Raw genomic sequence first — 13,057 nt, 5'->3', positions numbered from 1 at the left:
ACTCCCAGAAGAATGAACTTGAGAGGCAGGTTGCCGCCATGTTGGAAGCATATATGATCCGCCCTAGCCGTAGCCCGTTCTTTTCTCCGGTGTTATTGGTGAAGAAGAAGGATGGAAGTTGGCGCTGCTGTGTCGACTATCGTGCCTTAAACGCCACAACTATCAAAGATCGTTTCCCCATGCCAACGATTGACGAGTTACTCTATGATATTGGCAACGCATCTTGGTTTTCGAAGTTGGATCTCCGTCAAGGGTTCCACCAAATTCGGATGCACGACAATGACATCCCGAAAATGGCGTTCCGAACCCATTATGGTCACTAAGAATTCAAGGTGATGCCCTTCGGCTTGACCAATGCACCCTCTATCATCGCGGCGGTTTTCTTCGACGACATCCTCGTCTACAGTCCTTCTTTTCCGGCACACCTTTAGCATCTGGAGGTAGTTTTCACTACATTGTTGCAGGGTCATTCTACCTTCGTCGTTTGAAATGTACCTTCGCCGAACAGCAGTTGAATTACCTAGGCCACATCGTGTCTCCGCAGGGTGTCACGCCGGACCCAGAGAAAATCCAGGTGATGACCGCATGGCCCACCTCTACATCTCCTTCGGACCTCCGAAGTTTTATGGTCCTCATTGGTTTTTATCGCAAATTCATTCGAAATTATGCCGCCACCGCAGCTCCATTAACGACATTACTATGTAAGGATAAGTTCATGTGGAATCCTGAAGCTCAGGCCGCGTTCCAACACTTGAAAACCCTAATGACTCAGGCGCCCATCCTCACCCCAGACTTCACCGTGCCATTTACTCTAGAGACAGACGCTTCCAGCACAACTATCGGCGCTGTCCTACTTCAGAAGTCATGCCCCATTGCGTATTTTAGTAGGTAGTTGTGTCCCCGGTTGTAGAGAGCTTCCATGTACGTCCGTGAACTGCATGCTATCACCACTGCCATACATAAATGGCATCATTTCCTGTTAGGGCACACCTTCGTCATCATGATAGACCACCGGAGCTTGAAGGAGTTGATGTCACAGGTCATTCAAACTCTCGAGCAGCAACCTTACCTTGCCAAGCTTCTCGGGTATGATTATACCATCCAATACAAACCTGGCTTGACCAATATGGTTGCAGACGTCTTGTCTAGGGTTCCGGCACAACCATCCCTAATGCTTTTATCAGTCCCACATAATCTCTTCATGGAACAGCTCCGACAATAATTTTTGCAAGACACTGCGTACCAAGAATTACTCCACCAGGTCCAACGCTACCCTGTTGCTCATCCGGGTTTCACAGTTAAGCAGAATATACTTCTTTTCCGAGATAAACTATGGCTTTCTTTCGGCCATGATCTTATGAAGGTGCTTCTGGAGGAATTTCATCATACACCGTTAGGCATCCATATGGGTGTTGCGAAAACACTCCATCGTATACAACAACATTTTTGTTGGCCCAAGATGTGCTAGGATATCCACCAATATATTGCTTAGTGTGAAACATGTCAACAGATAAAGTCGGAAACTCGTAAGCCCATCGATCTTCTACAACCATTGCTAATCCCTTCATCCCTGTGGCACGACCTGCCCATGGATTTTATTACTGGTCTTCCGGCTTCTCAGGAATACACCACCATCATGGTGGTTGTCGACCGTTACTCCAAGGGAACCCACCTTGGGCCTTTACTAACCCATTACATCGCCCACATGGTTGTCGTATTATTCATGGATATTGTCTGCAAGCACCACGACTTTCTGTGTAGTCTCGTTTCGGAGAGGGACCCCATATTCATCAGCGCATTCTGGCGTGAGCTCTTTCGTATGAGTGGCACCAAACTTTGATTCAGCACCGCCTACCATCCGCAAACAGATGGTCAAACGGAGGTTATCAACCGTGTACTCGAACAATACTTGCGAGCCTTCATCCATGATCATCCATAACATTGGTTCAAATACTTGTCTCTCGCCAAGTGGTCTTACAACACTTCCATCCATAGTGGTACCGGCTTCTCACCGTTTGAGGTTATGTACGGTAAATAGCCTCCGAATCTTCCTTTATACTCTGCCGGAACATCCACTGTTGAAGCTGTGGATGCTATATTAACTTCGTGGGAAGCCATACATCATACCCTCACACACAGGCTCCAAAAATACCAAGATTCGATGAAATGCATGGCCGAATCACACCGTCGGGACCTTACCTTCAATATAGGTGATTGGGTCTACATTCGACTCCGACCTTACCGCCAGACCTCGATGCAACCCACCTATTCCAAGCTATACAAACAGTTTTAAGGACCATATCAGATACAGGCATGGGTTGGCCAAGTTGCGTAATGCCTACAGTTGCCACCAACTTCCAAAATCCACCAAGTTTTTCACGTCTCCCTCCTCAAGGCTCATCATGGCTTAACAACACCTGAGTTACCAGCACTGCCATCCTTTAGCACCGATAACCACCCACTTGTCCACCTTTTGTGATTTCTGGATTGGAAAATGGATGATTCCACGACACCCCCTACTCCACAAGTCCTAGTACAGTGGACTGGCTTGGCACCCGAAGATACCACATGGGAGTCCTGGATGCAGCTCAAGGATATTTACGACGTTGAGGACAAGGTCTATTTTCAGACAGGGGGTATTGATAGCAACTCATCCATGGAACCAGCTCTGCAGGTACCATGTACCAATGTCGATACCAGGCCCACACGTAGGACTTCACGCACTCACATGAGGCCTGCATACTTGAATGATTACGAGTGGTTCCGTTAGCGTTGTCGAGGGTTAGGGGGACAACATCTTATTGTTATAACAGAATGGGATATTATCCTTTTAGGTAATGATAACTTCATGTATAAATATATGAGTGCATGAATGAATAAAGGAGAAAAGTTCAATCACTTATATTTCCTTTACGCGCTTTATCTCCTTTACCTGTATCTCTTTTAGCTGCATCTACCATATACACTCAATGGTAATTGGTATAATGTGGAGAATGGGGGGCTACACATTCTTTGTGCGACGGGTGGTTTCTATGGTCATGTAACTCGTGTGATTGCCACCACTCAAATGTTGCCAAAACAGTTGACGAGGGTGGTATAATCCAAATAGGGGAGAACCATGGCCAAGGGATGCAATTAGTGGTAGGGCAAATCGTATCCAATATGGATCAATCAGTTGGAATCTTGCCAATGGCTGTGCATGGGGAGTGAATAGCAAAAATACATAAAAATAAAAATTTAGCAGCAAATAAAAAAGTTTCCAAATTAGGATATATATCCCATAATGACATGAAAATCCAAAACGAATCTAATGCTTCTCCCTATCAAGGGAGAGTTAGGGTTGGTTATAAGGCTGAGTTTATTTCTTCCAATAAAAACACACCCGGGCTCTGACCACTAATATACATGGTGTAGTGGACATTAATCAAACACCTAGTCAAGGGGGTTTGGGGAAAGGACTTCGCAATCATGCATGATCAGAGGCCTTGTGCTGATGTACAAGGCAAGAGGTAAGCAACATGGCGCAACATCCATGTCGTACTAAAAGAATAATGACCTATAATTATGAATGCTTTTACCTATAGACATAAAATGCTGAGGTGGGTTGTCTTGAATGTAAAATGTTTACTGCATTATAACTTCTAATCACTTCTAATCAAATAGTGGTTAGAGGTTACAATGCAAGAAGCAACAAAAGAAAAATAAATATATAAAGTAGAAAAACCCATAACAACATCTATAAAATAGATAGCATTCAATAAATTTGTAAATAAAGACACTAATTGAAATTTTTATTTTATTTTATAGCAAAATAAAGCAAAACATTTTGCAGAAGGATTAGCGTTTGAAATGCTGGAGCCAAATAGAGATAGATATGCACTACAAAATAAAGTTGCAATTTGTGGCAGTTAAAATAACTGTTAGGGCTACAAAGATGCAAAATTTCTACTTGGAATGAAGCTCGTCATGGGATGCTGAACACTAACCTTGATGCAGGCTCCAATGTTGGAAACACTAGATTCTTTGGTCACCAAGTCCAGGAAATGCTACGATAGGAAGAGATGTTGGACTTTCTATTTCTCTGGAAGTAGACTTGAGCTTCAATGCTGAACTGCATGCTGTCATGTTGATGATTAAAGTTGCTGAAAGTAAGAATTAGTTTCCACTTTGGCTGGAATCAGATTCATTGCTTACTGTTACAACATTTCAGAGTATACTAGCTAGCCTGGTGCCTTGGCATTTGAAAAATAAGTGGTGCAACTGTACGTCTTGAGGCTTTGAACAAGGATTTTCAGAGTTTCTCATATCTTCGGATCGAGAGGGCAACACTTGTGTTGATAAATTGGCAAATTTAGGTTTATCTGTCCAGGGTCTTACGTGGTGGGATGAATTTCCTATAGCTTTCTTAAAGATGACTTTTATAGGAATAGGGTGGGTTTAATTACCTTTTTACAGAATCTGTTAGCTTCTAAAGCGGCTGTGCTTGGAGTTTATATGTTCCTTGAGGACTATTTCTATTATTACTAAATTTGGGATTAAATGGCATAGGATCTCAAGTTTCCTGGTGCCAATCTAGTTGGGTTTATGATGCCAATCTAGTTTGGATTTATGAGTCTTGAGCAATGTTGTTTTGTTCCTAGCTTTAAATAAAAAAACATTAATTTGAGACTTGTAACCGGATTTTTCCACAAGCTGTCCCCTTTAATTTCCAGGTGTTATTTAAACCTTTTTGCAAGGTCCATTCGTCATAATGGTTGAAAGATCAATCACATCACTCACCCTAATTCTGTAGGATCTTCTCCACATTTTTGCCATTGAAGAAGCAACCCTTGGAAGAGGAGCTTGATAATTCAATGGATTCACCATCCTCCCTGACCGTATGATCAGCCTTGTTTGCTCTTATGCTCGCCAGGTTTTGCCGGATTCTTTTAGTTACGGTTAGATGAACTGTGTGGAATTCCTCTACTCCACACACTAAAAGAGAGATAAACCTTGAATTGAAAATAGAGGTGTTTAGTTTTGAATAGCTATGTCAGCTTGTTGGGGTTACTAGGCTGAAAGAAATCGAGCTAGATGGAGAGTGTTGGGTTCAAAAGAAATCACAGGGAGAAAGAAAAGGGATTAGATAATCACAATATAGGGTTCAAATGGTGAGAGAAAGATAAGGATATTGGAGATGTAGCGTTGGGGTGGAGGGATATCAGAGTTGACGTGGAGGGATTGATCAGTATGGTGGTGAAGAGTTGGCTACTACCAAAAAGGTATTATTGGTTTTCCTGGATACTTGAATGCCATCATTTCAGAATAACAAATTATAAAATCATCTTATAGTAAGTAGATGATTGAGTTTTCCATATAACTATTATCATGTTAGTACTTTAGGCCATCTAAGATCACTGTCATAGATTAGAACTTGGTAATGTTAACTCTTCACGACCAAATTCATTGATTTATAAATATAATAATTAGATATGTGTTCTTCCAAACTGCTTTGTATTTATTTGCCAGATATTACTCTAATATTTTTCTGATATATTGTTAGCAAAATTCCAGTTTGTAAGGTTTTTAACAAAAGATTTCTGGGTTCTGGATGGTCATAATATTTTTAAAGTTCTCAATTTAAAATCACTAACCATCGATTTGCTTAGCATTTCTGGAACCTTTTTGTAATTTCATGGTTGTCTATTGCAGAAATATTTTTCTGGTTTTTATTAGGTCATCCCGTCTAATGACCGTTATGAAAAATTAAACCATGGACACGTAACTAGAGGTAAATGATGGGTGTACTAGTGCTTTTGAAGTCTATTATAAGTACAACTAATTGAATTGTGAGATTTGTTTAGATTTTCAACATTTTATAGAGCCACACATATAATTGTAAAAGATCTTTTGAAAAAAATACTTGGATTGAATTAGTCTACAAAGGCTAAAATATTGTAAAAATTTCTCACAATTGATTTAGTTATGATTATAACACATTTTAAAAGTATCATTCCATACTATTGAGTTCCACTTTCAATTAGGTGTTTACGGTCAATTTTTTTTAAATGACCATCAGACAGGATAATACAATTAAAAAAACTTAAAGGTTCAAGGAAACAATTAAGAAAAAAAAAAGAGTTTAGGAACCTAACTGAAAATCTGACAAAAGTATGAGGACCCACAACTTATCTAAACCTTATTTAAAAGTAATTATCTTTTTGTGAACTTTTTTCGTAAAAAAATTAAAACAAATAATTACTTTTTTCAAGAGGAAGTAAAACTAGGATCTGTTAAAATTTATAATTATTTTTTTATAAAATGGAATCAAGTTTTATGGAATGTAATATATTATGAAGTATTATTTTCCTTTTCAAAAAAATTGTTATGTATTTTTTTATCATAAATAAAAATTTGGAATAGAAAATAAAAATACAAAAGTGAACATTGTTATACCCCCAAAAAGTGAACATTGTATTGATCAAGATATTGATTCAATGTTTAAGAGTTTAATTGTGATTAAATTATGATTGAATCGATTTAATACGTTAATAATAATCAAATAATATTAAAAACTAAAATAAAAACATCATTTTATAGCATAATATAGGTTCTTAACATTTAAAGTAAACAAAAAAATCTAATCAAATATATCATAATATTTCGGTTTATATTTTAATAAAATATAATAATTTAATAAGCAATAACATATAAAATTAAAAACAAAATGAGTAATAATTAATATAATACTGTAAAATTATAAGAAAATTATATATAAAAATATAAATGACTAAATTAAATGTTTTATAAAAATTAATAAAATAATTTATACCAGTTGTAAACCTTATTAAATTTCTTGGTATTTGTCTTTTAAATCTTTTAAATTGTAAAGTGAGAAGGAAAAGCACATTGATAGTCAATTGAGAAGGAAAATTAATAAAATAATTTATACCAATTGTAAACCTTATTTTAAATTTTATATCCAATACAATGATAATCAATCGAGAGAGAGAGTTCAACATTGTTCATTGGATGAAGAAATGAAAAAAAAAAACAGTGAAAACTAAACTGGATGATGATACAATTGCAATATATTGAAATCAAATTCAAAATTAAAGACATGTATGCTTAAATGGGAATTTGATTAGTCCAATAATTTCAAAGAAATTACTATGACTTTCAAAATGCCAACTGGTTTTTGGAAATGTTTTGCTGGGTTTGGTGTAAATTGGAAGCATGCTGGCTCCTTGTTCACCACCGGATAATACGGCATGCAACTGTACATCTTTTGTCTTGTCATAAAAGTATTTTTGTAACGGATAACTGAATAATAATAATAATAATAATAATAATAATAATAATAATAATGTAATAAATGCTCATAATAATAATAATAATGATGTAATAAATGCTCATAATAATAATAATAATAAAACTAATAAGATAATAAATGCCAGTGCAAGGATAAATTCATCATTCAAAAATGTTATTGAAGTATTAAAACAAACCTCAATTTCATTACCACCTTCTTCTTCACCTCAATTTTCCCCTCTTTGGTTCAGAACTGAAATCTCAATCTGTTCAAAACAAATTAAACTTTAGGTAGATCTTCTTGTCTCTTCCTTTGTGTGTGTTTTATTCTTGCGATCTGATTATGAAGTTCAATGTCTTTTTTTAGTTATTGTATTGTAGCATTAAAAGAAACTCACTTCTTTCTTCTTTCTTCTTTCTTTGACTTTCATGAAATCTCAATTTGTTCTAAACAAAGTTGAGGCATATCTTCTTCTATCCTCCCCTTTCAGTGGTGTTTTCTCCTTGCTATCTGAATTCAATATAATTTCATGCATAGTATTTGATTTGTACTTACATATTATAGTTCGTTTTATTGATGAGTTTTTTTTTTTTGTTTTTTTTATTGGAATTACAAATTTAAACTGTTTGTGGATTGTTTTGTTGAAAGGCCAAAAGCATGGGCTTTTAATCTGATGCTTGTTGCTGATCCAGGTGTTGTGAGTGTTGCATGCAAGTCCACGGTAGTATTATATACTTGTTTTTTTTATTATTGCTGGCAATTGGAAAAAGGTTTAATTTTTAATCTCAGATTCTCAGTTTTGTCATTGATTCTTATTGTGGGTAATGAATGAATTCCTGCCATATAATTCAATTGGAAAAAGGTTTAATTTTTTGAAGTTCTATTTGAGATCCACAAATGACTTTCTAGCAGCATTTTTTTTTTTATCACTGCTCATGGTTATTCTTAGGGAATATATGATGGTCAAAGAATATTTTGCAGTCTATAACAACAACGCTAAAATGGATCAAAACCAGCATGTTCAACCAGCACAAGAAGCATATGGCGAAAACCAATATCAATCTAACCCCGTGACGACACCTACCGTTCTTCCAACTCAGACATCTGATTCTTCTCTTTCATCATCCTACCCAAGACAGCACCCAAATGATCCCCAATTGGAAGCCATGTACGAGCTACGACAAGAACGCTTGCAACAACAACTCAACAACTTCTGGGCAAAACAGTGCCAGGAAATCCAGGAGGCCACTGATTTAAGGACTCACAGCTTGCCTTTGGCTAGGATTAAGAAGATTATGAAGTCTGATGAGGATGTAAAGCTGGTATCAGCTGAGGCTCCGGTGGTGTTTGCCAAGGCTTGTGAAATGTTCATTATGGAGCTCACTTTGAGGGCTTGGGCTAATGTTGAGGAGGACCAAAGGAAGATAATTAAGAAGCATGACATTGCATCTTCAATCTCAAGGGCAGATGTGTTTGATTTTCTTATTGATACTGTCCCCAGGCCGCTTGAAAATATATTGGATCAACAAGGGTTTGTAGGCCTACCAACAAGCACTGTTCCAACTCCATTGAATGATGCTTGCTATCATAATCCCCCTCCTCAGGCGCTTGTTCCGGGCAATCCATATGGTTCTCCAAGAATAGCTGTGGGAATGCCTATTCTTGATCAAAATCATCCTGGGCTGCAAATCCATCATTTTCTAACTCCAATGGAGCCCACCCCCACCCCCACCCCCAATCCCCAAAACCCTTCTCCTAGTTCGGATTGTTGAACAAATAATATCTCATTAGCGAAAACAATGGTAATTAAGGATACATAAGATCAATTTGTTTAGCTTTAAGTGAGACCTTTATTTTGTGTTCCTTTAATTTCTAATGGTATGTTAGTTAATGTTGTAGCTCTGATTTGAATTGAATATCAAAGTTTGAGACGGTTTTTTGTGGCAATATGCGGCATAACTTCAAGGATGCTTTTAGCTAAAAGGCTCTGCAATATGTTTCTATTTCTGGTGTTGTGCATGCAATATGTAAGCCCCACAGTATTCATTTTGAGATAGATACGAGATTAATATTGATACTCAAATATTTTAAGCCTATAATGGTGACTTTTTCTTAATCTATATGTATAGAACAAAGTCACTATGAATATGCTTATTTTTAATGCTTAATCATATTAAGAATTATATTTATCACCTATTAAATAAGACGATATTTTGAGAAACATATTTTACTTCATTTTTACTTAAATAAGACGATATTTTATCACCCTTTTTACTTCAATTTTTCTATATTTGATTTTCAACTTAATTCTCAATATGTTCAAAACAAAGTCTAGGTATGCCTTCTATACTGTGCACCGTTTTCTTCTTGCTTTTTGTTTATCAAATTTGATCTAATTTGATTTGACAGCTTCTACCCATGAACCACATTCGTAGGTGGTTCTACCCATGTACCACATTTGTAGGTGGTATATGGCGCACCATGTCTTTTAGCTGTTAGATTAATCTGGTGCCTATGTTATTACGGTGTACCATCAACACCATATATGGCGAATCTCACTCGATCCATAGCCAGCGAAGCCTGCACTAGCGGTAATCAAAACCCCAGATAAAAAGTTATCAAAACCAGATTTCTTGAGAAGCTCAAGAGCCTCCCACTAATGGAAAAACGAGTTGTTGGTGCAAAGGACCTCATTCACCAAGTTACAGTAATAATGGTTGAAGAAAAGACTCAAACTTGAGCCCCACCCAGAAGTAGAAATGAAGAGGCAATTTTGGGTTCAAAGAGACAAATTCCTCAGATGAAATGAAAAATGTTAAAAGTTATGTGGGAGGATTTTGGTTTTGTTGGAAGACGTAGGAGAACTCCACTGGTTTCTTTTTCTAGGACTAAACTCCTCCCTCTTCATGCAGGAACTACAAAGGTTTGATATCGTGTAAATTACCTACAAAGGTGGTTCATGGGAAAAGTTGTCAATTGATACATTATGTTTGTGTTTAAGAAAGTTTATATAGTTAGCTTTTTTGTGAGTTTTCTTCAACTAACCAACTCAATCAAAAGGTTCTGCGGAGTGGTTCGTTGACATGAGACCAAAAGCATTGGCTTAACCTAGGGCTTTTGTTTGGTGCTTGTTTCTGTTATAGGTGTTGTGCATACTGCATGTAAGCTCACAACATCATTATGCACTTATCCATTTTGAGATAAAGATACTATATGCACAACTAAGGTCATATTACAAAAAGTGTGTTATTTTGAATGGAAGATACACAGTGACACAAATCTTTTAAGCATATAATCATTAATTTGATTCCAAAATATACATGTACAAAAAAGTCGTTATTAAATATTCCCTGTGTAATATGCTTGATCGATCATCCCATTAATATATTCTCACCTATTAAACAAGATGATATTTTAAAACATAAAAAAGTAAAATAATTAGACAAATTTTGAAATACAGTAAAACCCTGGAATTTGAATTCCAAACACTATTTTGTTTTATTTATTTAAATGTAATTATCTTTTTTCTCAACCTTTTCATAAAAAATGTAAAACAAATAATTATTTTTTCAAAATAAGAAAAACCGACATGTATTAAAAATATTTTTTTTCCGAAAATGGAAGCAAGTTTTATGGAATGTTACTATGAAGTATTATTTTTCTTTAAAAAATTAGTATGAATTTTTTTATCACATAAATAAAAATTTGCAAAACAAAATATAACAACAGACAAAAGTGAGCATTAATTGGTATAGCCAAGAAGTTTTATGTTTTGTATTGGACATGGTTTTAAGCACATATTTATTTTTTTACTTTTCCAAAATATATACATTTCCTAATATATAAATTTATACATTTATAACATTTTATAAAATTTTAAAATTATAAAAATAAATTATGACAACTTTTAAATAATTAAATGTTAAATATTCATATATAACAAACAGGCAATTAACCACCAAACATGCAGATATCGATTGGTGGTGTAAGATTTTTCCATTTTAACTAGAAATCTCGAGTTCAAGTCTTGAATATTTTACATACTTGAAAGAAAAACTTAATTTACTCCTATAATCCTATTTAGCTCGGACAAGATACTTGTAGTCTAGATGAAAATAAATATAATCAACAAGTATATGGATAAACTCGTAGCTTGTGGTCTATAAAAAAAACACTAAAAAAAACTTTTAAAAACTTCAAATTTTAATAGAGAATTTATAACAATGCTTAAATAGTTAAAAATTAAATATTTTATTTCAACAATCCCAGTTTGAGTAAAGAATTTGAAAAACAAAAAATTATTTTTTTAAAGTTTTAAATTATTTTTCTCAATAGTTTTTAAATAATTAAAATTAGTAATTTTGAATTTCATTTTATAATCTCAATTTTTTAAAAGATTGAATTTCATGAAAGCATTTATAATTTTTTAAATAATTGAAACCACTAAATTCAAAATCAATTTTTTAACCCCAATTTTACTTAATTTCAGAAAATATGCATAACACTTGTATAGGTTTAAAATTACAATAAAATATTCATAACAACTTTTGAATATTTAAAATTAGTAAATTAAGAATTAATTATTTAATCTAACTGATTTGCAATTAAAAAAACATTTTCTAATACTTAAAATTTTAAAAAAGCATTTAAATAAATAAAAATAGTAAATTTGAAATAAATTATTGAGATGTAAACTAAGAATAGTCATCTTTTCATACAAAAAAATGCCTAGTGCATACAAAAGGTTAAGCTAATCAAAAGTAAATAGATTATTGAATTACCTTAAACATAAATTTAGAAATAAAACATAAAAGTTCAGTAAAAATATATAAATAAGACATAAAAGTGAAAACTATTATAATTAATCATGCCTTTTTTGTCACCCAAACTTTTATTCTGATCTTTATAAAATAAAAATAAAAAACTCAAAATCTCTTCTTGTTATGATCTTTTTTGTGCTTCAGTATTGTCATGATCCATTTGAATTATGATAAGACATCATTAAATATTAATTTGCCTTATGATAAAATGTCATTAAATGCTTATGCATTGTTTTAATTTTTTACCACTTTGACATAACTAATTAATTACTTTAATTGTGGAAATACTAAAAAAATCCAAAGTTTAATCTTCTTATTATGATCTATTTGAATTCTGATAAAACATCATTAAACAAGCTGAGTGAATTATTGTAGATTGTACTTGGATCCTACATATCAAAACAATAAACTTCTAAACAATTATTCCTTCAAGAAATGCCTTAATAATGAATTTAAGAGAGAACGGTTTGCTATAATTTGTTTTTAATGTAATAAATTAAAATATAAAGTAAAATGTCATTAGTGCCCTTACTATGAGGGGAAATAGTTTTCTCTCTCTAACAAGTTATAGAATAAAGACAAATATTTTAATTGTGCATTCATTGGATGCAGAAAAAAAAAATAGTGAAAACTAGCCAGGATGATGATACAAGTGCAATTGAATTCAAATTTAAAATTGGGACATGGATGGGAATTTGATTAATCCAATAATTTCAAAGAAATTACTATGACTTTCAAAAGAGCCAACTGGTTTTTGGCAATGTTTTACTGCAACGTTGAATTCATTTAAGAGATCGAGTTTGCTGTAAATTAGAAGCATCCTCCTTATTCTCCACCGGATAGTACGTCATCCAACTGTTCATCTTTTGTCCTGTCATAAATGTATTTTGTAACTGATAATAATAATAATAATAATAATAATAAAAATAAACATAATAATAATGTA

At 34.1% G+C, this 13,057-nt stretch overlaps 1 protein-coding gene across 2 annotated transcripts; it reads left to right on the top strand.

Moving 5' to 3' along the window:
* The first annotated feature begins 7,487 nt into the window (after positions 1-7,487).
* Positions 7,488-9,192, top strand: LOC114373750 (nuclear transcription factor Y subunit C-2-like). Of its 2 annotated transcripts, none has more exons than XM_028331273.1 (2): positions 7,488-7,581; positions 8,273-9,192. In XM_028331273.1, exon 2 carries the CDS (start codon positions 8,293-8,295, stop codon positions 9,061-9,063), a length of 771 nt encoding a protein of 256 aa, XP_028187074.1. In that variant the 5' UTR covers positions 7,488-7,581; positions 8,273-8,292; the 3' UTR covers positions 9,064-9,192. The 2 variants fall into 2 exon arrangements, with proteins under 2 accessions (XP_028187074.1, XP_028187073.1); XM_028331272.1 differs by lacking the exon at positions 7,488-7,581 and adding an exon at positions 7,873-8,012.
* The last annotated feature ends 3,865 nt before the right edge of the window (positions 9,193-13,057 follow it).

Source organism: Glycine soja, chromosome 11, assembly GCF_004193775.1.
Source record: "Glycine soja cultivar W05 chromosome 11, ASM419377v2, whole genome shotgun sequence".
Taxonomy (NCBI): Eukaryota; Viridiplantae; Streptophyta; class Magnoliopsida; order Fabales; family Fabaceae; genus Glycine; species Glycine soja.
The sequence above is the reverse complement of the archived record's forward strand: the minus strand, read 5'-3'. Positions and strand labels throughout refer to the sequence as shown.